At 36.4% G+C, this 26,885-nt stretch overlaps 2 protein-coding genes across 2 annotated transcripts; one reads left to right on the top strand and one right to left on the bottom strand.

The window, feature by feature from the left end:
* Positions 1 to 77: 77 nt before the first annotated feature.
* Positions 78 to 12,152, bottom strand: LOC133516161 (tektin-B1-like). The gene is made up of 7 exons (XM_061848940.1): positions 11,297 to 12,152; positions 8,579 to 8,703; positions 7,203 to 7,419; positions 6,768 to 6,982; positions 5,173 to 5,395; positions 3,240 to 3,463; positions 78 to 1,057 (listed from the first exon to the last, which is right to left on the bottom strand). The coding sequence occupies exons 1-7, from the start codon at positions 11,375 to 11,377 to the stop codon at positions 865 to 867; spliced, it is 1,278 nt and encodes a 425-aa protein (XP_061704924.1). The 5' UTR covers positions 11,378 to 12,152; the 3' UTR covers positions 78 to 864.
* Positions 12,153 to 15,089: 2,937 nt separating this feature from the next.
* LOC133516640 (uncharacterized) lies at positions 15,090 to 15,512 on the top strand. Its single transcript, XM_061849656.1, has one exon. It carries the CDS (start codon positions 15,090 to 15,092, stop codon positions 15,510 to 15,512), a length of 423 nt encoding a protein of 140 aa, XP_061705640.1.
* Positions 15,513 to 26,885: the final 11,373 nt, after the last annotated feature.

Below are 26,885 nucleotides of genomic sequence, written 5' to 3'. Positions count from 1 at the left end.
GCTCCCTAGCAGTTTTGCTGTTGAACCCTTTGATTAGAGCTTTCGAGTGTTCTTGTCCTTTTACGAGCAGGATTTAGTTCTTAGGTATTTTTCTTTATAATTGTATTTGTTTGTATTATAAATAAACGTTTTAAAGGTTGTTTTATTCAGGATGGGCAACCATTATTATTTTGTAAATTTAAAAATTGCACCATTTACATCGTTAATTTTTTTAGATATTTTGATAAGAAATAAAAATATATTATCTTTCTTTAATCATTTATTGATAGTGCATAAATAATAGCACAATAGGCAACATTGATAATTTTTACAATATACGGCATCTAGTTTGACAAAATAAAAAGTTTAATGGGCAATTTCGTAACTTTTGAAAGATCTCGAGACATGTTTCAGGCGACGACCGAGAAAATTGCCTCGAGGCGGAAATCAATATGAAATTATTGCCAAATTATTGCGAGAAAAGGAAACAATCTTAAATAAAAATGTAACTTTCAGGCAACAAATTTGTTATTTTACACGAGCCATCACGGTGACCAAATAGTTTTGTAAAAGTGATGTTAACGCGAGCTGGCAAACTCTCTTACTTTTTTGTCTTTTTCAAGCCGTAATCCTTTGATTTCGAATCGGCTCTCTAATTTGCAAATCGAAAATTAAAGTTTGGAAACAAGTAACATTAAAATTGACAAAAATATTTTTTTAAGGTTTTTGTTTAGAAATTACTTAATACTTTTTATGGATTTTTATAAAAATACTTTGCTGCTACTACTATTTTGCGATATTGCCGTCACGTCACAGGTGTGCGATGTCAAAAGATATCAAAAAATAATCCAAAATTGTATTCCAGGTGAATCTTTGATCAACTTGTTAATGTTCCGTTTTGGGAACTTCATCAGCCATGCTGGCGAGAACCAGGTTCTTGTCGGTGCCAGTTGGTTTCTTGGGCTCCAGGGCCGCCCTCATTTCCAGGGCACGAGTGTCTGTCTCCAAAGATTGGTTTTTGTCAGCCAGATCCATAGCAATTTTGATAGAAGTTGCCTCGAGAGCGTTGTACGTAGCCCTAAAATTCAAGCTTATGGTTAGGTAAATATAAATTTGATATATACTTCTACAGTATATTACTTTGGTTATTTTTCTATGCACCGTCATAAACAGGTAAAAATGTAGAGAATTAACATATTTTTAATAGGTAGCACCGAAATAAACACAATCTGGGTGAAGGTAAGGGTAAATCTGTCAAAAAATAGGTAGGTAAATATAATTTTTAGTATAAAGAAAGTCGTAAAATTCTCCGCCAAAATCAATAACGCTATATCCATATCTCATTCACTATCATAACTACTAAGAAAGAATCATTATGATAGGCTAATTAGAGTTTAGTTTTCGATCTGTTGCCGATATGATACTGATCTGTGTTATGTGTTAGTCTGTGTTATAAGTGACATCGAATATTTCCATTTTTGGTTGAAAAAAAGTCACTTATAACACTGACAGATCAGTATCATATCGGCAACAGATCGAAAATTAAACAACAACTAAAACTCGAATTTGCCTGTACAAATCCTTTGTATTGTTTGTATTACAAATCCTTTACAGAAAACCTCAATCAAATTGGTCGATATTCGGAGATAAACGGAAATATAGTGTGACCTAATTAAAACACATGAACATCCTTTCACCATAAACACATATTACATTTATCGTCTCCGTTTCATCAGGTGTTTCAAAGTGCTGTAAATCGTCCCGTGACTGCGGGCCTTAATGAACTGTAATTTTTTTAAAGGAACACCCTGCCGTAGCATTCTGTGTGTACTACGATAAAGTACTAAAATTGTACAGCGACTTCCGAGGGTGGCTGAACCTAACCTGCATGATAACAATAATTTATTAGGCATCACATTAGAACCCCGCAGGTGAGAAAAATTAGGCGCATTGTGTCATAAATGCCAAGCTTAATTTTCAACAAAAAGGTTGAAAATTAAAGCTTACTAGAAACTAAAAATCTATTTTTACATATAAATCGGGTAAGATCAATATGAGAATTTCCGCGAAATTATTTACTTAATTTTTAAATATTACTTGGATCGACTGTTCGACAAAATTAATTGTCTCTTTCGTTGTTCTTGATGAAGTGATACGAGTGGTCGACTAAACGTTTGTCGGTGATTCAAGGATAAACCCAAAAAAGATATAGAGAAACGGCATTTGTAGTTCCCAGAATACCCTCCTAAGACCCAGAGTCATTTTTGCTGTTTTGTATTTGGAACCTTCTTTTATTCCATTATAGTTCAAAATTCGATTTGATTTTGTACCTTTAAAAGGAACTCGGGACTAAGGAGATATTATATAAAACGGCGGACTTTCCCCGTGGGATTTGTACATTTCACAGCATAATCCTGTCAGCGATGTAACAAGCTTTCCGCGGATCGTTATTTTGAGCTGAAATCTAGTTATGGTTCATCCGTTAGCCCTGGGCCTAGTTTATGCATCAAATCGATAGGTAAGTATGTTCGACCACGGCCGATAATGAGGAACGATCCGCGGCTATCCAGGCACATGGTTGTATTTTACTAGCTAGTTTCAAGCTTAAGCGTTAGACTTTTATTAATTTTATTCTACGTAAGTCAATCCATTTGACTGTTTACTAAGCATTTCTGATTCTTGTTTACTAACTCTATTTACGTATTAAATTACCATTTAATACTCCAAATTGGTGCTCCAAAGAGTTATTAATAGTAGAAGATGGATACATTCGTCACCTTCAGGGGCCCATTTCTCGAACGGTATTAGACTAATATTATTAGTGCACGAATTGTCAAGTCGTATGGGTCACCATGGCAACACACTAATAATATTAGACTAATACCCATCTTATCAAATAATATATCGAAGCGGCCAAGGTGTTCACATAAATACCTGAGCAAAACTGCTATTATTAAGACGATAAAGCGTATGCTCAGATATTTTTGAGTACCTTGGTCAGTCACATATATCTAATGTTGACTTCGAAGCTTTGGGTCCTAGGGCCTGGTGTCGACTATTTGTGGATGTCTGTGTGCACTTTCTCACTGTCACGCTTCGCTACGTAGAGTCAAGTGTAAAAGTATCTAAAATATCTTACTCAAAAATATGTCCCATAGCATCTTATTCCAGTGTAATAAGAGCGTAGGACCATATTTATGAGACGATTCTTTCGATACATATTTTTGCACTTGACTAGTCAGACTTCATTCTTAACTTACTTTCCACAGTCGAGTTTTTCTTGCAATTGCCTGATGGTTTCCCTTAGATTGCGCACTTCCTCTTTCAACCCGATATCGGCCTCGTCTGCAGCCAGTTCGGAGCCTGGTCGGTACCCTCGAGTCTCCAGGCGGGTCTCGGCCACTTTTAACGCGTTTACTTTGTCGGTGAATTGCTCCCCCATTACTTTTAGTTCTGTGGCTAGTTTGTCCATATTTTCTTCCATCTGGATAGAAGACAGATAAACTTTTTTTCATTGGTACTTAGGGGTATGGTGATAAAAGAACTTCAGACTTTTAGAAAAAAAGATTTTAATAATTGACAGAGTGGTGTACAATACGAGGTGGCTTCATTTTGCACTTAATTTCGTCAGATTATTAAAAGTTAGTTGATCCAAACGACCACACGGATATATACGATCCGGATCGGTAACGACAACTGGATGTCGCGAACGAAAGTAACATGCGTAAATTTACAAAAAATTGTTATTTGTTATACAAGGGCGCAAAGTTGTTGTTTAACTCCTCGTACTAATATTGATACAAGAGCAAGCTAAAGATTCCAAAATCAAACACAAAATTGTTCACTGCACCAACAAGAGAAAAATGCTTACTGTAAAACATAACAAATCAAATCTAAATGAACGCTGTTAAATATTTATCATTTAAAATCATCACTTAAAAGTCAATCCCATTAACAAAGGGAAGAAACTCAAAATTACTTTGCCACTCTTGTGGATAAAATGAAACTTTTTCATCAGTTTTTGATCATTAAAGAGGACCTTTACGAGCTGGTGTGGTAGTATCTTTAGACAACTATGGGATATTATGTTATGACGAAAGCTGATAATCTTGGGTGATTGTACTATTCAATGTTAAGATATAAAAGGTAACAAGAAAACTTATACGCGTTATTGACCATCACTATTTAGCGATGGATATTCATATAAAGATATTTTTCGGGATACCTCCCATTATTGATATCTGTAGTTATGTAATGTCTAAGAAAAAGTCTTGGCTTCTAGTTTAATATCCTTAATAGATGTGCGTTACACTGCGCGATATGTTTTTTTAGAAGTGCCAAAACGATTAGCCACCTCGTAATTTATATGGAACACAGAACAACGCCACGGTTAAGTTATAATATACCTACGCAATATAGTTCTATCCGATTGATTAAATAGAAACTGTGTCATAAAATATCTGCTGTCTACGTTTGTCTAATAGTTTTTTGGTGCTTTATTTCGTACATGGTGTGAAATTGTGGATTGTGTCACAATGGAGCAAAATGACATATTTACGGCTAAGGCGTACATATATTGAATTCTAAACCAAGCGAAGAATTCTGTAATAGAATCCCGAGAGTAACGAGGAATTCTAAAATTGAATCCTGAGCGTAGAGAGGGATTCAAGTCTGTTACGCCCAAGATGGAAATAATTTTGCTACCATGTGACACATCACCTATGAGGGAAATGTTAATATTGTTATGTTTTAAAATATATACCTAAGCTAATAAAATAGAGAGAAAAGAAAAGTGTTACTTTGATCCCTCCTAGCATGGAAGAAAAAGCCCTTTTCCGGATAGGTGAGGTGAAAAATTTAAACAACATCCCTATAGGGAGCATGCATGAACTGTAGGCGGCAGCACAGGAGCCTTATGTTTATTGGCGTGAAGTGTCTTCCGATTTAGGCCACAAGATGGGTGGATGGGTGGGTCTGCCCACCAACGCGCACGGTTCCTATTATCAATGGTCGACTTTTGATAAGCAAAACTATCGGCTAATGTACGGGACCGTACAGCGACCTCTATATTTCAACTGAATTACGAGGCAACAATTGTCTATAGGTACGCTACCACGAGCATAAATATAAACTGATAGATAATTGATACGGAAAATGGAAATGGCTCTGATACGAAACCAAAAATGATATTACCTTTAGTTTCTGCCAATCTAATTCATTCCTAGCCCTTTGCGTATCATAGATACGCCTACGCATCATGTAATTTGTGGCGTCCGTTTGAGCTTTCAGGAGGTTCCTGGCGCGGCCTCTGGCTACAAATAGCGACTCCCGGAGGCTCAAAGTTTCTTGAAGTTCATCTATCGCCATTTTTTTTGTGGCTTCGCATCGGTCTAGCCATTGGTCATAGGTTATCATTCTGAAATAAATAGGAATACATAAAGTAAACAACTAAACAATTATATTCCTTATCGGGAACATGATCATGATATAGGTTACCTATAAACAACTTTTAGTAGTATTAGCTTGAAATCACATTCAAAATCCTTTTATAAAATCTGTTCTGTTCCAGGCAATCTCTTAGCAAATAAATGAAATAAAATTAAAGAACATGAATTGGATTGTTTGACAATAGCTCAAGTATTTACTCGCAAACAAACCTGTGCAACTTTTCACAGAATTCTTTTTTAGGGTTAAGTATCCAGAAGGTAAAAACGGGACCATTACTAAGACTCCATTGTCCGTCTGTCTGTCTGTCACCAGGCTGTATCTCATGAACCGTGATAGCTAGACAGTTGAAATTTTCACAGATAATGTATAAATTTTCACAGATTATGTACATGTTGCCGCTATTTCTTTTTTGGCATTTTTTGCCGGTTTTTACAAATTACTTGAACGAGGAACTCCCGGAGGTTAAAAAAGCAAACTTTCTTTACGAGGTTGCATCCCGAGAATTCGTAAGGATAACAAATGGGACGAACACGACTAGCGCTTGATGGATATGAATATGGAACGACTGGTAGCTGCACCAAAAATTATAACTTAGTTTTTAGGGTTCCGTCGTTAATTTGGAACCCTTATAATTTCGCCTGGTCCGTCTGTCTGTCGGTCCGCGGTTTTGCTCCGTGATCGTCACTGCTAGAAAGCTGCAATTAAGCATGGATATATATATATATATATAAATCAATCATGCCAACAAAGAGGTAATATAAAAACTGAATAATAAAAATTATGTAAAGTGGAGATGATTTTTTTATGTCGCTTAAACCCTATAGTGTGGAAGTTGTTAAATAGGTCTTTCAAAAAGAATAGCGGTTTTTAAAACAATTATTTTGATAAAGTAAAATAATTTCTTTGGAAGTACCTATTATAAATGCGTCCTCCCCTCGGACATTTCATCCATGGGTCCAAAAAATATGAAATGAACCATGGGTCCAAAAATATGAAAAAAAAATCATGAAATAGTAGCTTCTTAAAAACTGTAGCGACCAAGCCGTTTTTGAGTTATTGCAAAAAGTCTTCCCTTATTCGTAAAAACACGTAAGTACATAGCGCTGCGAAGGTATTCCCTTTTGCTCGTAATGTACAGTCAGCTGCAGAGAGAGGTGACCTCGTAGGTATGCAATCACCTCTCTTGCAGCGACTGTACATGATACTAATAGCCCCCGTTCAAGGCAGCCTATTGTTATTGTGCAGAAGGGTAACTACGTACGGAGCATGGCCCGTCATGCTCTTGGGCGTTTTTTCTTATTTCTTTTAAATTTGTGGTACTAACTACAAAAGATACAAACCTCTTTGGGGTTTTTAGAGAATCCGTCTTATACGTAATGTTCGCACAATCTTTATCCAGACTGAGCATGTCCTTGTCAATTTGGAGGGTTTCGTTCTTATCATTTAGGTCCAGCTGGAGCTTAAACTTTACGACCTCTAATTTGTTAATTTTCTCCCAAGCTGACTGACACCGATCGATCAGCATCTTTTTATTGCTCTCTGTTACACACAGTTCCTGTGGACGGTGATCCGTAAAAAGTGGCGGTAATTGATTATAGTTAAGGCCATAAGTGAAATTTCTACCGTTGAAATTTTACATATTATGATGGTGTTTACCATAGATACAATAAATAATAGAAAAACACCACCCACCACGGTGTTTATAATATCATAAACATGTGGTTACGTGGTAATGCCATTGTCAAATAGTCAAACATATATTATATTTACAGTACCTTCTTTAATTCAGTGTCGGCAAGATCATAAGTTAATTCTGTGCTTCTTCTGCCATCTCTGTTGGAAAGACATTCGGAACAAACTAAAAGAGGCAAGTTTAGCTGTTCCAACTCTCTTTCCGTAGATGCCTTTTCCTCCTTCAGCGCATTCATCTCTCTGTCTATACGATCTAGAAGTTCCTGAAGAGTTGATCGCCATTGGTCTATCTCGTATACCCTGGTAGAAGTAAATAATTTAGAACTAGCGTCTGGTTACGACTTTTGGCAAATAAAACTAGAACAGAACTCCTAATTAACACGTATTTCTCAATTGTACAAGCTTTACAAAGTACATGAGGTAAAATACTCAAGATTCCACTTTACAAACCACTCCCTACGCTCGCTCAACTTTGGAATTTTTCGCTTGCTTTGATTGGTTATCAATATTAGCACATATTACAACAACTTTGCCCCTTAAAAACAAATCATTATTGTTAACCAAAGAGTGAGTTACTACGAGTTAGGGATAGTAAAATTCGTTTTGACGATACCAATCCTTTGGGAGCGGAAAGTACAAACAGCAATAAAACATCAAAAATGGCGTTTTATCAGGAATTTATTAAACATTTTTTTTGGGATTTGATAACTATAGCGAACATGACCGGTTATGCCGTTATTGAGTTATTGCAAAATGTCGTACAAAAGTACCGCGTACTAATAGCCCCCGTTCAATGCAGTCTACTGTGACTACGGAACCCTACCTGAGCATGGCCCGACATGCTCTTGGCCGGATTTTGTTTAGATAATTAGGAATGAATATCGAGCGCTCAAAGTTTAAAATTCACCGCTAAATACCAATTTATATCCCTTTTCATCTTACTAACGTCAAACAAGAGGTAATGCCACACCACACTGAATTCAGCAAACAAAATTAAATTTGTCAACCGTAATATATTAATTCCTCTGACGTACAAAATTTCATTTTCGTTCATGAAACAACTCAGAGCATGAAAAGCCTGTGATATCCAAGCGGTTAACCCAACTTGAAAAGCGTCGTTTGAGAATGTAAGTTATGTAAATTGTCTACTGTAAGGGTATTCATAATTTAAAAATATAATACCAACTTGATATCAATCCTAGAACGTCTGACTCGCACTATTATTTAGTATGAGTGAGACACAACAAGATTAATATCATGTGGGTACTATATTACTTGCATTTGAATACGCCTCCAAGCACGTCTACTTTATATTATAAATTTATAATTATAACCAACGCAAGAACAGAGACGAAAAGTTGTCAAGGGTTCATTACAAGTATTACACCTTTGAGAAATAATGAATTAATAAATGAATATGAGACTAGATTCGATTAAATCAAATTGCTGTGATGGCTACCTGGCTCTAAGACGGTTGTTATTATGATAACTGTCCCAATCAGTCTTGATCTTGGTCTCATTTCTAAGCTGGTGGGCACTGTGACGAAAATCGAAAGCGTCTGCTCTTCGGGTATCTGCTGTCACCTGCAGGGATAAAAATTATTTCATAAATAGTACATATTGTTGCCGAGAGATGGCAAGAAAGACATTTTCTGACAAGGTATCTAGTTGCCAGGGCGAGGCTTGGCAAAAGTTCCAGTTTCTACTGAGGTACGAGTATACTAAGGTCTGTTTTTTTATACCGTAGACTAAAATGACGTTTCATATGTAAGACATGACATTTCTTAGTACCACATGAAATGTCATTTTAGTCTAGGGAATAAAAAAACAGAATATAGTAGGTTCATAGTGCTTTTACAGTTACAAACATGTGAGGAAATACAATAAAAATACATTATTTCTAACAAAATAACATATTAACATACCATCGCAACAATAACAAATTCTGACCATTTTTTATTCAGTAACGTACTTTATTTTAGTCAAAGTATTATATTATTTTTCAAACAGCAGAGGTACAGTGACACATGTCATCTTAGTACCATTTTGCGAGTTTTTGCGTTTTAAGGTATGGAAATGACATGTGTCACCATACCCAATGTACTATAATAATAGTACTCCGCTGTTCATTATCGTCCCACAAACATGTATCATAAATAGTAACACGAAGATGGCCAAGTATTCTGGTTTCACTATACTAAACTACCTCTCACCTGATTTTGACGTTGTTATATTATTATAGATGCGTATACAGTCTGATTGCCAATGATTGACTGATAATAATAGATTAAATACAGGAGTTTATTTAGCCACCTGCAATAATTTACTGGGTGGATATATAGGTTATACCTACTGAGCGACTGTTACTATTGTACCAACTCCGAAATCGCGAAAAAAAAGATTACTCACCCATAGAAAATGTCAAGCTCGGGCAACCAAAATATATGAAACGCCCAATATTTTTTTCGCGATTTTGGAGTTGGTCCCATAGTAAAAGTTGCTCAGTCTTCTTCTTCTTCCTCGCGTTGTCCCGGCATTTTGCCACGGCTCATGGGAGCCTGGGGTCCGCTTGACAACTAATCCCAAGATTTGGCGTAGGCACTAGTTTTTACGAAAGCGACTGCCATCTGACCTTCCAACCCAGAGGGTAAACTAGGCCTTGTTGGGATTAGTCCGGTTTCCTCACGATGTTTTCCTTCACCGAAAAGTGACTGGCAAATATCAAATGATATTTCGTACATAAGTTACGAAAAACTCATTGGTATGAGCCGGGGTTCGAACCCGCGACCTCCGGATTGCAAGTCGCACGCTCTTACCGCTAGGCCACCAGCGCCAAAAAAAAAAAAGCTCAGTATACCTATATAATATCTTCACCCAGTAAATTTTTGCAGGTAACTAAATAAACACCCTGTATTATTAAATAAATATGTTACCCTTATTTTTATTTTTTTTATACTACTTCGGTGGCAAACAAGCATACGGCCCGCCTGATGGTAAGCAGTCTCCGTAGCCTATGTACGCCTGCAACTCCAGAGGAGTTACATGCGCGTTGCCGACCCTAAACCCGCCCCCCCTAGTTGAGCTCTGGCAACCTTACTCACCGGCAGGAACACAGCACTATGAGTAGGGTCTAGTGTTATTTGGCTGCTGTTTTCTGTAAGGTGGAGGTACTTCCCCAGTTGGGCTCTGCTCTAGATCTGGAATGACATCCACTGGCTGTGCCCTACCACACAAAGCGAGATGACATTCACAATGCCCATACCTCTCTTTTGGACGTAGTTTAAGGACGTACCCGGGTCCAAGTCCAAGGTCCAATTTAGTGATGCGGATCAAGACAGTGTAGCGTGTGTGAGCGAGAAAGAGAGCGAGATATAATTATGACCTGAGTACGTAAGGGCTTAACTTTGTAACAGTACGTTTTTAAACTCGTTTCTCAATTCACCAGTGGATACCTACATAAATAGAGTACTTATATTAGATATTTTTTACAGATTACTTATTTAATTTTTACTTCACTATTTGCTGAATTGGACAACTTGTCAATTGCAAGCTTGAACTTTAATTAATAAAATAAACAAAAAACTGTAATATATGAAATGAGATTAAACTAATATATATTTTTTAGTAATTCTCCCTTCAAAATTTACCTGCTTTGGTTTTTGTTTGTTTTGCTAACAAAGTACCAGAAGAAGAAGAGTTGAAGAGAAACTTCCACTTAATAGTACCATGCAGTACAACTATATTTTGTCAATTAATTATATGTGAATATACTTCACAATACCGCTGTCGATTTAGCGTCAAAGCTAAATAGATACTCAATGTTGCGGAGGCTTTTCGATTCCTGTTTGCAAGGCAATTCCACTGACATGGTTTGGAACAAGGAAAACTTTTCTAATTTGAAGCCGAAATCAGGACGACCTCAAAACGATTGGGATGGCAGGCCTATCGAGCGAGACAATGATTTATCATTTCAAAACATGCTCAAGGCTATATGAAGTTTCATGGGAAACGTTCTAGTTTTATAATCAGAAGGTTCTTGTAAAAGGCGATTTAAATAGACTTTTCTAGCAGTACAGGAAAAGTGGCAGCAAACAACAAGCAATCACGAAAAATTTACATTATCAGTACCATCGTACCTGTTATGAGCATGAAAATTAATTTAACAAAAATACTTTACCTTTAACCCGTAGAGACGAGCATCCCAATCCGGTAAGCTTAAATGAGGTAATGGTTTCTCGAAGGTCACAACCGACTGCATTGTCAAATTATTATTTGAATTTACATATAATTAAGTCTACACAAACAAATGTATTAAAAAAGGCGAACACGTTCTGTCATAAAATTTTTGAAGTGTGGCAAAAGCGTGATTTTTCGAAAGCTGTTTTTACTTATGGCCAGTGCAGTCTTACTTTGTAAAAAGTTTATCAATACTTAGGAAACTTCGTCACAGAAGCATAATTATATGCAGGGGGGCGACACTTAGAAACGTAGTTAACATTAGTAAAGATGGCGGCGGTTTCTATTAATGGCATCCGATATCCTACTTTTGCGTAAAGTTGACTACCGAATGTGCAAACTACATCACCAGATGTCACTATAAAATTGGTACAATTTAAAGACATGAATGCAACATTAAGAAGGTTGCATATACCTCGTATGTCAAGACCTATCTTTATTCATAATGTTGTTACCTAGCAACTGTTGTTTACTGTCAAATTAATGTAAACAGAGATATGATTGATATGAACTTATTATTTCTCTATTCATTTTAAAGTGCATAGCAGAGCAGAGTAAAATCGGAGCAAGCATTAAACACGAGTCAAATTCAATTAGGGAAATTAGGATTCCAATAGTTCTAGTGTTACAAGATCTGGAGGTTTAAAATTTTAACAGTGTTCAAGGCAATGCCGGGAGGTTCAGATATTTTCGAAGGTAAGAAGAAAATACCATCCTCCTTAGCGTTCATGCAGCGATGAAAACAAGCTATGATTATTTTAATTTTGTTTACGACAAACATTTCCGCTGACACTCTGCCAGGATTTGTGCAATTTGATACCGCTAAGTTAGACGAGATAAGTGCATCTATGGAGGTACGTGCGTATACGAGACATACGTCCTATGCCTGAAATTCATTAGTACAAGAAGTACCCGAACCACGACATCATTACGCATCGCATGTGTTTATTTTAAAGAATATCTGGTGCGAATTGTTTACGGAACTAGAGAGTGAGACGAAATTACCAGGAATGCTCCTAATGTGCACTTTACCTGTCCTTACTTTACCTCCGGAATATCATGAAGTCAAATCCAGTTGGATGTTAAGGTTAAAGAAGAAACGCTCAGTTGAGAACTAGGCAAGTCAGTTATGCGTACATGAAAGAGTCAGAGTGAGACACAAGTCGCAGAAGACGAAGCTAATGCAGCTTTGTACACAAAGATGACCAAAGGTAAAAAGAAGAACAATTCAAGTACTTACAACACCTAGTCTATTACTATCTTGTATACAAAATTGAAAACAATAAACATATAGGTACTTGCTTTATATAAAGTTTGTCTTTTTTTTCGGTGTCCATTCTTTTAAAACTTTTCTACATAATATTAGCTCTACTTGGGCGACTTGCAAGTTAATATTTTGTTTGATATCTTGTAAACTAAAAAACTATCAAAGTAACAAGAAATCAAACAAAAATTTTTACTTTAAACCGTCCAAGAAGACCTAATATTATGTAGTACGCAAGTACCTACACATACGGATGCATATGTAGATGTGCACGCACACATACATAGCTAGTATCGGATGCAAAATCAGAGAGCGCTTCGAAATTAGTTTCCTTAAAATGCTTCAAGAGGTCTCTTTTCCTATTATACTTACTTTACTCTTTGCATACGGTTTTCAAGTAGCATATTTTTAAAATATTTCCCGCGTTTTTCGCTCATATCCACAATTTGTGGCTTAGCGACTTTTTAGTTAACGGGCGGCAGAATTAGAGGGCTATGTCATCCATAAACCTAGTATTTTATATAGACGTGCCATTCGCTTGTGACCGTGAGGGACAAAATATACGCAATGCGACGAAATTGAAAACACGTTCCAAGATTCCTGACAACATACCAAACATAACTTACGTAATTTGGTCGGGTTATTTGCTACCCACCATAAACCATACAAAATTCATGATGGGGTATATATAAGCTTGTCGTCGTGATTCAAGATTTCGAAGACGTCTCGAGAATATTTTTATGTGTTTTGCACACTAATGTTGTTTAAAGTGTAATATTGATAGCTTATTATGCAGTAAACTATCGTGGAAGTGTGCTCCTCCTCCTTGCATCGGTTTCCTCATCCCTGAGGGTCGTGGCCACTTCTTTGGAACAGCTTCTCTTTGACACTTTGCCGCCACCTCTTTCTGTCTGTCGCTGAATACAGGGCACCGTGGAGCGTCACATCAAGGGCTGAGCGAATTTGGTCTGTGCACCTCATTGGGTTCCTGCGTCTCGGCTTATCGCCTTCGATTTTACCAGTGATCACCAGCTTTTCCAGGTTATCACTGTCTTCCTGGCAATGTAGCCAAAATACACAAGCACTTTGCGTAAGCAGATGGTAGACAGCCTGTTTGTGATGTTCAGTTCATCTAGGATAGATGCATTAGTGCGGCGTGCTGTCCAGTGTATATTCAGCATCCTCCTCCAATACCACATCTTAAAGGCATCAATTCGGTTACGGTCAGCTTTCCTAAGGCTCCATGTCATTGCGCCATATGTGAAAATGGAGAAAACTAAAGTCCGTACTAAGGTGCTCTTGGTGTTGGTAGAGATGTTTCTGTCCTACCATACTTTCTCCAGCTGCGCCATGCCATGCCATGGCTCCTTTGGCCATTCCGATTCTTCTGCGAATTTCCGCCTCACAGGACCCATTGTTGTTTATGGTAGAGCCAAGGTATCTCATATATCTGATTCTCATATATCATAATCTCTAGGTTACATAATGTTTACAAAATAACTTACTAACCACCTCTATAACTGAAATAGCCTCTATTCTCACCTCTATTAATGGAACCTTCTGTAAATGAGACCGAAATTTATTTATACCTGGCTAACTGAGAGCCTGCGTAAGTGGAATACCTCTTTAAGTGAGACAAATTTGCAGGTCCCTTAAAGTCTCAGTTATCCAGGTTTCACTGTATTTAAAAGTACTTAATTTAGTTGCTTACGCACTGTAACACAATTATGGACTCTTATATTTTTGATTACGTCAAATTGGGAAAGTAAGTTTACAGTACCTAACAAAACGTTTGATATGTATAGGAATATGACAGGTGGGAGATATATTCTCCCTTTACTTTATAGCTTAAACTCAAGTGGTCGTACATGTAACAATCAATAGCTAAATATTAATATTGTCTTCGGTTACCGCGATAGTTACTCATAATTATTTCCTTATTTTTATTTCGAATGTTTAGTTCATAACAATAATTTTGCAGAAGCAGTTGTAAGCGTGTAGTGCAGCTTCGAAGTTGAATCAGATAAGTCCAATATTCTTACAAAACTACTAAACGTGAGTACCTATCCTTATATTCCTTTCTAACTCTAACTCTGTTATGTTTATTCCTAAATGCACTTTGCATATTAGTTGTTCGTACACGGCCACGAGCGCTTTAAACAAACGTTCCTAGGTACGCTAAGTATATCACTCTTATTCTTAGTGGAACCAGCCGAACCCAGTCAGCCCAATTTCTCAATTTAGGCCCATTTTTTAGTACCTATACTTGGACACTCATTGTGGTGGCGTAGGTAATCCATATTCTCTTTTAGATTTATTTTAGCGAACTAACTAACGAGGGGTTAAGTTGCTCTATATATTTTTTCGGAGATAAGCTCTTGGTCTATAATATTGATACCTAATTTATCTAATCATTTACTGAATGGTGGTTAACACAATATTGATTCGCAGGCCTTTCATTAACCCAGTAATGGACGAGTGGTTGGGCAGAAGAAAGGGGGCCCTTACATTTAGGATAACGCAGGTGGTGTCCGGACACGGTTGTTTCGGGCACTACCTGCACAAAATACAGAGGGAGCCGGGGCCCCAGTGCCATGAATGTGGTGCGATGGACGACACGGCCCAGCACACTCTAAAGGAGTGCAACCGCTGGGCCGTGGAAAGAGCGGCCCTTAGGGCGGCGACGGGGGTTATAGACCTCTCGCTACACAGCATAATAGCGGCGATGCTGGGTAGCGAGAGGAATTGGGAAGCGGTGGCCTCCTTCTGCGAAGAAGTCATGTCGCAGAAGGAGAAGGCGGAGAGGGAGCGAGAAACGTCTGCTGACGCGATTCCTCTCCGTCGCAGGCGGCAGGGCCAAAGGCAGAGAGCGCATGCTCGCCTCGAGCCTTAGGGCCAGCGGGCACTGGACCCGCATTGCACAGACGTCGTCGGGGGGCGGGGGATCACGCGTTTCTGATCCCCCCCTCCATTGTGAGGGTGCCCTGGCGTTAAGCTGGGGCTGCCGGAGGGCGCCGTGGTGAATGTCATCATCGATCCCAGTGCGCCCTCATTAACGGCAAAGAGGGTGAAACGCCGGAGTGGGTTTAGTGGGTAGGGCTAAATTCTCCCCCCCTCTTCCCTGGAGAGGGGAAAGGAGTGGCGAGTCCCACACACCGTGCATAAATGCATTCCCACTCCGTCAAAAAAAAAAAAAAAAAAATAATAATAATAATAAAAAAGTAAAAGTAGCTTCAGCTATCTTTTCCGGGTCTCAAGTTATCTGCATACCAAATTTCATCTAAATCTGTTCAGCGGTTTAAACGTGATAAAAGGCAGACGGGCAGAGTTACTTTCTTATTTATTAAAACAAAATCGGAAGACCTACGTTTCGCATACTTACCTACTATTCAGCTGGTTTAGTTATGAATTATCAGTCAAGAAGCTAAATAACTATTGGTAGTAATTCGATTTGCTCTCTCTCTGTTGATATCGCTCTGAAGTCTGTTTGCCGGATGTATCGAACTTAGTTCCAATCAAATCTAACCTAATGAGATAATGAGGCTACATGATACTCGTACCTAATCCAATCAGGAATCGTTGACGATAGACAGAGTTTCAATACTAATATAATCTCATGGTTAAGAAAACAAGAGGAAGAGTCCTTGTTATTTTTGTATATTAATATTTCTATACACTATAGTATTTACATTACATTCACTTGTTGCGGTTGCTGCCGCCGCGCCGCATATGTACGAGTACGGTCTGTTACCTCGCTGTTGTAACCGCAGTTTTAGCCTGATCCAACAAGGTGTGGATCACGAGCTAACACAATTTTAAATGACCAAGTTCCTCCCTTATTTACTTGAAATAAATAATAAATGTTTATTTCAGGCCAGAAGCCAAGCCCATAAAAATTTTACATACAAAAAGATTACTCATGTAGTGATAATATATAAACATGAAGTAGCGCGGGTGGTGCATGGAGGAATGGCAGCCACCAAAAAATGTAGAAAAAATTGTAATCTTGGTTAAAGTTGAAAATGTATAACAAGTGATGTTGCCTAATACGAGTATTTATCAAAGCAAGCGATTATGGTTCCCGGAGTTTTCCAATACTTCCAATTACTTTCGTAAGCCTTCTATGAATGACACTAATTTTGCTTACAATGTTACATTACGGCAAGTAAAATATCAGGCGCACTATAAAAATATACCAACGTTAACAGTCGAAGCAATTTGTATGATGATAACGCACTTATATTAATGGAGCGAGTTACAGGTTACAGGCCAATTCGAACGTACACTGACATCAGAATGATATTAGAATCATGTCATTTAGTTATCATGCGTCTTGCCCGCGCCAATATATGCACGGAAAAGTACGAGTGAAATGTACGATATCTAAATCACACCAGTTAGTCATCCTGATATCAGTGCACGTTCGAATTGGCTTGTGAGATACATCGACATCAATAAGATAATATTATGCTGCGAGTTTTGAAGTTCAAAAGGACTACAAAGCGTTGCCTACGGGCTATATTCGTATATATATACTAGTGGCTCTGTGAGCTGTAGACCTCGTGAACCTCCATGGCTTTACCAAAAATCCAAAAACTGAAGCGACCAAAAATTATATTTGATCATGGAACTTGCTCACAAAATTTCACGAGAATCGGTTGAGAATTACGACCTGTAGATGAGATACTTAATTCTTATTTTAAAAATAGGGGTGCACCCCCTTCATAGGTATAAATAAATAATTAAATATCAATAGGTTTTTTCCGAGCAAAATAGTTATGCCCTACGGACGGACAGACAAGAAACGATGAAAAGAATATAATGGTTTCTTTAATTTTTCTACAAAACCGTAGAAAGAATTATTCAAATTGAGAAACTTAGTTTCAGCTTTGTCGCTGCTTCTTTTTCGAGAACAAATCTTAATCTGGTCTGATTAAAATAACTTCAATCTATTATATTAGGTTGGTAGAGGATTTACATATTTTTTACATATTTATTGTTTAGAAACTGAGATAGGCGCGCAAGTGAACACTTTGTGCGTACGAGTATATGGAGCAGAAAAATGAAAAGTATTAGATTAGGGCAAGCCCCGGCTGTCAACAACCCTCCGGTTTGACTATTATAAACTATATTAAAAGCTCCCCAATGATGTAATTTGTCCGTGTTCAATTATAATTCGACATGCGTTTTAATTAATTTGGCTCGACAGAAGAAAATGCACTAGTTGAGCTTTTACATTCGCTGATAAAAATATGGACCCTATTTACAATACAACCTTTTTCTTTTTATCCCAATTTTATAACTGTTAACTTAAAAGTTCATTAAAAATAAAAAGTAAAACCAAAATGTTTCTTCAAATACAACAGCAATCGGTCCGGGTGAGGGTAGGTAAATTTCTTACCACATGATTAAAAAAAAGAGAGGGCTGTATACTAGATTCTTATATTTGATCTTTTAAGCTAATTATTCTTTATGAATAAGTATGTAATTATTGATATTATAAGAAAATTAACCAAATTAGTAAAAGTAAATAATTTATATCACTGATAAATTCATTTATGCTCGCTTAACAATATGTCTTAGAATAATGTTTCACAGAAACAGATCATTTCCAATGACATCAGTGGGATGACTATTGACAACAAGTACAATATCAGAGTGAAAACTAGAAACAAGGTAATTGAACGCAAAAGATACCAAATATAATAGTATTTTTCTGTTTCCCTAGGTACATATTTTAACTATGGCAAACAAAAACATTTTTCCTAACCCACACGTACCTGGTGTAATGAAATGCCAACTCGGCTTGTTTATTTCTCTTTGAAGAGAGATGAAAGGTGCTACGCGAATAAGGGAATATGTGTAGATTGCCATTGTATTCAAATGCGGGAATGGAGGTGTATTGATATTAAAAATGACGTGTTGATTTACATAGACATTGAAATATTCCTATGCCGTACTTTCCCGACTACCTCAAGGAGGTAAATGTTTAGAAAAAAGATTTTTTATTTGCGATACTGGTAGATCTGTTTAAGATGCCCGTTTGTTGGAAGTATTTTAATGAACATTCGGACAACTTAAAAAAACCGAACTAGTTATAGGTAACAACTCACGCGGTTGCCGGGTCTGTCGTGCCAAACTTGCACCATAATATAAGTACCTACCTAAGTATTAGCTAGATGGGTAGCGTGCAACAAGCGGTTCGGCATTACACTAGAGAGGAAGTTGTAATATCGTTAACTATTCAATTCCCACTCGCGCCCCAGTTTTAATTACGTTGAGTTGACTTCGCATGCTTTGGCTGCTTAGGGCATTTAGACAGAAATCGCCTTTAAGAGCCAATTGTGGATACTTTTGTATGGACGTGCCCCCCACCCCCCCCCACCCCCCGCAAAAATCTAGACTTTTTTGTACAGAAAATGACAGACATGGCGTCTCCAGTCTAGATGCTCTGTTTCGCTTTTTTTAGCATGTTCTCCGTCTTCTACTTTGTACAGCCGCCATCAGATATATCGGAGCGGCGGAACTCACAAATATCGGAACACGCCTCTAATGTCAAGGCGCTAGAGTGCGTGTTCAGATATTTATGAACAACTTAGGCGCTCTTATATATCTGACGGTGACTGCACTAATGTGCAGTCTAAGTTTAGGTCATATGGTGCTTCTCAGACGGAAAAAATGTACCTATTAAGTAGACACTGTAATCACGTTTGATTCTAATTTTTCAAACCACATTTTATCCGTCTGAGAAGCTCCATATGAAAACAGCTTGTAATTGTATGACGCGGGTCGTTTTCAATCAATTCATAGATCATTTGTAAGGTGTCGTGCAACAGCAAACCAGATAAAAGAAGAAACAAATGGTGAAGATAGTCCGTATATAAATTTGAAATTATTATTCGAAACCAACTTGGCCTACTTCAGGACCTATTGTTTAATATTAAACGTCTGAGGTCGAATAGAGCAAATAAGGAAACATTGGAACGAGGAAAGTTTGATTAGTATTTGTGAAGGAAACTAAATAATATAATTTCGTATACATCTCGTTTACTCGTAATGTCATGTTATTAAAGGTTAGAATTGATATATCTGCGCGTCATCGTGAATGACACGAACGATATGACTTAGAGCCAGCGAACGAAAAAAACAAGGAAGACTAACGTCAAACAAAATATCAGCGTAGTACTCATAACGAACCAATTGCAACTCGTCAAAGTTTAGGTCTTGTTTTCTTCGACGAAACTTCGTTTGACCATGATTAGTCAATTTAAACCATCGACACTACGATTGGTGTATTATAAAATAAGGCGCTATTATTGGCTGTAACGTTGATACTTGAAAATACATGACAATGGAAACCAACTCTAAGTAGACGGTTTCATGCGATATAGAACGTTTTAAATGCAATATTTTTGCATGATAATTTTTTATTTTATTTTATAGTGTATTAATATACACCGTGTTTTATTGAATTCCGTTAACTTCGGGGTATTGGTAAGTACGTTGAAGGAAACAATATGGCATAGTAAATTTCCAAAAAAAATTTTTTTTTTTTCATAAAAGTAATTAAATGTTGCATATAGCGTTGTTGTAACACACGCATTACAATTAAATCAACCAAACAATTGAAAACTGTGACATATCAATGTCATTTTGAAAATAAATCGTCCGAGATAGTACATACGTTTAGTAGCAAATGTATTAACTCGTACTTAACATAAATCAATATGTAAACAGGCTCTAAGCCACGGACACGCTCGTAAAGGCCTTATAAGAAAAAAAAAAAATGATTTTCTCAGAAATTGAGTTAATTAGAATACTGGTGTCTTTGAGAAAGTTACCTAATTTAAGCTCAGAGATGCAGCCTTGAAATTAACGGAAATAAAAAAAAACACGGTGTATAGGCTTCCGAAGCAATCAATACATTATATCGTTTTTTCTTATATTGTTATTGTCTTATACTGTGATGTTTAGTTAGGTGGCACAGAAATATGTCTGATAGAAATTAATGTAGCTAAATATGATAGGTCAAAATCGAGAAAAAAAAACAGCTAGCATTTGGGATTTTTAAATTTTGCTCTGATTAAGATGAAAACCAATATCTGAGGATCTGAGAGGCCTTTTATTATGATGTGAATCAAAATTAAACAAAAAAATGCCGCAGGTTTGAATTTCAGAATTATTCATCTGATCAAGTAGGCAATCGATATCCGAGGATCCGAGAGGACAACGCATTCATTCAGATTCATTATAAAGGTCCTCTAGGATCCTCAGATATCGATTTTCATATTGATCAGAGCAACATACAGAAATTCGTATTGAACACGTCGTTGCAGGAAGAGTTTGTATGGGAAAATATTATTATTGTTTTTACTATTTTCCTTGCATTCTTTCTATATTTTTTCACCGTTTAAACCGTCTCTGGACCTAGAAATATTCCAATACCAAAATTTGCCAAATCGGTCCAGCCGTCTGCGAATTTAACGAAAAATTATAAAGCAGCGAGATACCAGGACTTAGTAAAAATGTACACATAAAAAGCGCCACCTACAACGACGATTCGTATTTACTATCACGAATTTAAATTATCAAAACAACAGCCTGAAAAAATTTAAAATGAGAGTTTCTTAATATCAACGATTGTGTAAAATGCATAACATCATCCCAATATAAAGCCTGTTTTGATCAAGAGAAATCAAAATAATATAATCCTAGCTAAACTATGCGTGAAAGGCAATCCCATATTGTTTCCAGTGTTTGTTGGAACGACTAGCACATCATTTATCCGCACAATAAGGCAGTATTATTTTATTATATATTTATTTTCAGGCATATTTATTTTCTTAGAGATATAATTTTAATACTTCTTAATATGACTGTCCAACGGGCCGCCATTTGCGAACTAAACAGCTCCGTGGCACAAAGTTGACGCCCCGCCTGCTTCGGCACAATGTGTATAAATAGTCTTGATGTGATCTATTGAAAATTTGACACTGACATCATAGAGTAAAGATTTTATCAGAGGTAATTTGACTTATGACAAACTGTGACACTGGAATGGCGGATGGTTTGAAAGTGTGCATGTAGATGAGTGATACCATGAAAACATATTTTCCCTGATGTAATAATTATTTTCCAATAATTAAAAAAAATGCACTGCTTTATGTTTGACAATAAATATGTACCTGATTGAATAGGTCTTCAAAATGCATAATGTTGCATAATAACTTAATGCAAACATTATTATAATAATAATATTTAGCATCGGAATGATTTCAGTTCGTTTTTTTTTTATTTATACATTTAACTTGAAACATATCTTTAAACCATAAGTTTAAAACAAAAAATATGTTGCAGATCGGAAAACATAATAAAAAATGATCGAAAATTTATAAATATCGATTATTTATAAATATATAAATAATCCTGAAATATTTTTTAAACAAATATAGACTAAATTTACAAATATCTACGTAGGTATATGCTCTACACATGCGCACCATAACTACGGACTCAAATTACATGCACCGAGTGCAAAAAATTATAAAATCATAATATTTAACATTAGAAGAAATCAATTGTTAATCCTGGCAGCTTCCTCGCTCAATGAATAAGCGTTGCGATTCAGCGAGGAAATGCTGCCAGTATCTTTGGCACTATGCCCCAGGGGCCCTCTTTAGATATAGATTTTTAGTTTTTAATTAATTTAAGTTTGTATTGTTCCTATATTTACATTTTACTCTAATTCTTATTAATTGTTAATTGTGTAAATAAATTGAATCAAGTTGTTAGTTTAAAAAAAAAATTGTTAAATATATTAGAGATATCTGATTTTGAGCAAAAAAAAATATACATAACAAACAAAGATTAACTATCAAATATTAGTCATAAAAGCGTCATTAATCTCCTTATTTTCGGGAAATTACCATACCGACTTATTTTAAAATTCACAATCAATAATTTATCCATTTACCTAAATAATCTCTTATACATAACGATTTAATAAGAAGGGCATCAATTATCCTACTTTCGGGAAATTACCCTATTCAACCTACTGGTCATACTTCCGCAGAATGAAATGAAAATATCGTGATTTTACGTACGATAACATGATAATTGATAAACTTACCTATGAAAAGTTATCCCATCTCTTTTTTCGTCCGATCTGTATAATTCTTACAACACTTGACCACGCATGTCCGGCATATTTTATATTTTTCTTCCACCAATTTACTCAAATGACATGTCGATCCGACTGACAGCAAATTGGTGGATGAGGGCATAGAGATAACTGTCAATGTCTGTGTGTCACGCGTAAATACTAGGAAATTGGTGGATGATGGAATCCTAGTTGTGTTTTACCGAAGCTCCGCCCGCAGAATTATTAGTCCGAGACTGACATATTCGCTAGCATCATTGTCAGCGTAACTTACTTTTCAACACACTTGTTCAAAACGACGTTTTTAGGGTTCCGTAGCCAAATGGCACAAAATGGAATCCTGTATGTCACAGCCACTTTTTTCCGAAACTATAAGAACTATAATGTTGAAACTTGGCAAGTAGATGTATTCTGTGAACCGAATTAAGATTGTCACACAAAAATAAAAATAAAAACCATAAATTTTGGGGGTTCCCCATAAGTACTTAGAACTGAAACTAAAAAAAAAAATTCATCAAACCCATAGGTGTGGGGTATCTATGAATAGGTCTTCAAAAATGATATTGAGGTTTGTAATATTTTTTTTTTCTAAACTCAATAGTTTGCGCGAGAGACACTTCCAAAGTGGTAAAATGTGTGCCCCCTCCCCTGTAACTTCAAAAATAAGAGAATGATATAATTAAAAAAAAATATGATGTACATTACCATGCATACTTCCACCGAAAATTGGTTTGAACGAGATCTAGTAAGTAGTTTTTTTAATAAATCATAAATGGTACGGAACCTTTCATGGGCGAGTCCGACTCGCACTTGGCCGCTTTTTTCCACCGATTTTTGGCTCATAATAAACACGCTTGCTTTTTCAGTGTACATATTATAACACCCGTGCTTTTTCATTATATTATCCGACTGAGTTAAGAAGGTAACTGATTTCTAATAATATGGAAACGGAGCCTTCTTAATTTGGTCGAATAATACATTTTTTTTTACCAACTATTAGGTTTCAAATGTTAGTTCAATGAGGTTTTATCACACTTAACATAATTTATAGATTAAATTATCTCGCAAACTACATAAATGAATAAACATAACATTTTATCTATTTGATCTCCATCCGTCGAATAAAAATACCAAAATATTAGCTTTTTAAATTTTTAACCGACTTCAAGATTTCAAAAGAGGTTATCAATTCGGTTGTATGTTTTTTTTATGTTTGTTACTCCATAACTCCGATTTTGAAAATTATTTTTTTGTTTGAATTTATATATATACAGATTGGTCCCGTTTTTGTCAAAACTCAGTTCTGATGATGGGATCCATGAGGAATCGAGGGTACTCTTCAAATGTGAAATACAAATTTTCTGTAACAAATCAAGCATTTACATTTAAAAAAGTGACATTTGATGAAGTGGAACTGCTGATGATGATCAGAATGGAACTCTTCAACGACGCATAGTACACGTATGGCGATTTCTCCTCTTCGCTGTGTTTGTTAAGTAGATTAAATTTTCAAAACAATTTTTTGTCAGGTTCGAGTTCTGACGATGGGGTCCATGAGGAATCGAGGGAACTCTTCAAATATGAAAGGCATACCTATAATGATTTTTGTATTTTCTTTGACAAATCAAGCATTTACATTTTAAAAAGTGACATTTGATGAAGTGGAACTGCTGATGATGATCAGAATGGAACTCTTCAACGACGCATATTACACGATTGGCGATTTCTCCTCTTCGCTGTGTTTGTTAAGTAAATTAGATTTTCAAGACAAATTTTTGTCAGGTTCGAGTCCTGACGATGGGGTCCATGAGAAATCGAGTGAACTCTTCAAATATGAAAGGCATACATATAGTGATTTTTGTATTTTCTTTAACAATTCAAGTATTTACATTTTAGAAAGTGACATTTGATGAAGTGGAACTGCTGATGATGATCAGAATGTTACTCTTCAACGACGCATAGTACACGTTTGGCGATTTGTCCTCTTCGCTGTGTTTGTTAAGCAAATTAGATTTTCAAGACAAATTTTTGTTAAGTTCGAGTTCTGACGATGGGGTCCATGAGGATTCGAGGGAACTCCTCAAATGTTAAAGGCATATATATAGTGATTAGTATTTTCATTAACAAATCAAGTATTTACATTTGTAGAAGTGACATTTGATGAAGTGGAATTGCTAATGATGAACAGAACAGAACTCTTCAATGATGCATAGTTCACGTTTGGCAATTTGTTCTCTTTGCCAAGCAGTTTGGTTTTCAAGGCGCATTTTTATATTTCTATCCTATTTAGTTTTTTTAATAATTATCTGGTGCTTTATTTCATGAATGGTTTGAAATAATTTATCTTAAATACAGTCGAATATCTTACCAGTCAACCATAGGGCAAATCTGTAATGTGTCAAAGTGGGTGCAGTTGCAAAAAAATAACATATTACCTCCTTTTCTACATAATTAGGCGTAGGACGCTGTCTTTTTAATTTCATTGTATGAAATCTCAAATAAACAATAATCGTTCATTCAGCGGTGTCCCTCAATGAAGTCGGTTTTTTTCTCTTAAAAATTATTTTAATTGGCTGTTTGTCGATTTCGTTCGCGCCTTTGCCTTGCGGGCGCATTGGAATCGTGTGTAAAAAAATAACGCGCCAGCCATTTTCCATATTTGTCATAAAATTGGAATAGTTCATATATTGACAAAAATGACATTTTCAAGCATTGAAAATGAAGAACACATAAAATTGACACTGCCAGTAATACCAATAGAGGCAAGAGCCGAGAACGATAGCTTTTTACCATCAAAATCGGGTGAAAAATAATTGGCGGCATATGAAACTTTTATTCAATGGAAAATCAGCAAAAACGCCCAGTCTTTCTTGGACGTGTTGGTAGCTTACTTCAATGAACTGGCGAATAAGTGCCTACAAGCCCAGCACGCTTTGGTGTAATTATTCGATGTTAAAACTGTAAGCCACCATTTTGTAAATTGTACCAACTTTTACTGTTTTGACAAAAAATTAATAATTTAACTATAAGTTTTGTTTTTTCCTCGCAAGTGTGTTGAAAAACGTCGTATGAAACGCGTGTGCATAGGTCATTACCCACATCGGCTTTCTTATTGCGCGCTCGCTTACAGCTCGTGCGCACAATATCGCCTCGTGTGTAGTGACCAACTTACCACACTTGTATCATAATGTACTATTTCTCAAACTTGCTATGAAATGATGACATGACTTACTTCAAATTAGGTCCGGAAATACTACTTACATATCAGGTGCGATGAGGGAAGATGATATGTAAAGGAATTTCATACTGCCTTACACACCTAGGACTGTAAAGCAACCTTCTTTTGTTTTTTAACGTCAAACTGTGACACAACGTCTTGGCAATCAACCATCAACAAATAATATTTTTCAGTTAGGTTGGTACGGTGATCTGTTGTGCATATTCGTTGCTAAGCAACGGCGGTTTTAAGATAAGTTTGAGTAAATAATTCACATGTTCAGCGTAGTATAATGTGTTACAAATTTGCTAAATAACAATACGCATCATAAGGCTAGACGGCTACGCTACACCATTTTGGATTTATGTCGATTTGATTTGGTCGAGTTCAATCCTTACGCAATGAAATGATGGCTTAATAATTACATTCCGCGACTGTATCTACTACCCGAGCGGAATTCCCCGGTACGAGTATTGTTCTAATCCGCAGACGCTCGTACAATGATCCAGAAATAATTGATCCTTCTCTTAATATGTTTGGGACCGTCTGGCGCTTTGTAGAGAATTACGTTCCTTTCACTTTTCTAGACAGCTGCAAATTCCTTAGCTCTTGTGTTTTATAACTAAATGAGAATGATCAATCACATGTCCTCGAGCATTTGTTCTTCTGCGCCTAAATGTTGGTTTTTTTAAAACGTTTTTACGCTGCCGCTTGCTGATTAGGCTGTTTGGAAATAGTATTTTACAGTACATATGGTGCTACTTTACAAATTAATATTTTGTAAGTTGGCAGCAATGCACTTAGTTTGAAAAATAAGAAATTATCGACCGTATTCTGCGTCGAAAGAAAACGCATGAAAACTCGAAAACACGCGTTTTCCCAAACATAAG

Source organism: Cydia pomonella, chromosome 3, assembly GCF_033807575.1.
Source record: "Cydia pomonella isolate Wapato2018A chromosome 3, ilCydPomo1, whole genome shotgun sequence".
In the NCBI taxonomy this organism is placed as follows: Eukaryota; Metazoa; Arthropoda; class Insecta; order Lepidoptera; family Tortricidae; genus Cydia; species Cydia pomonella.
The sequence above is the reverse complement of the archived record's forward strand: the minus strand, read 5'-3'. Positions and strand labels throughout refer to the sequence as shown.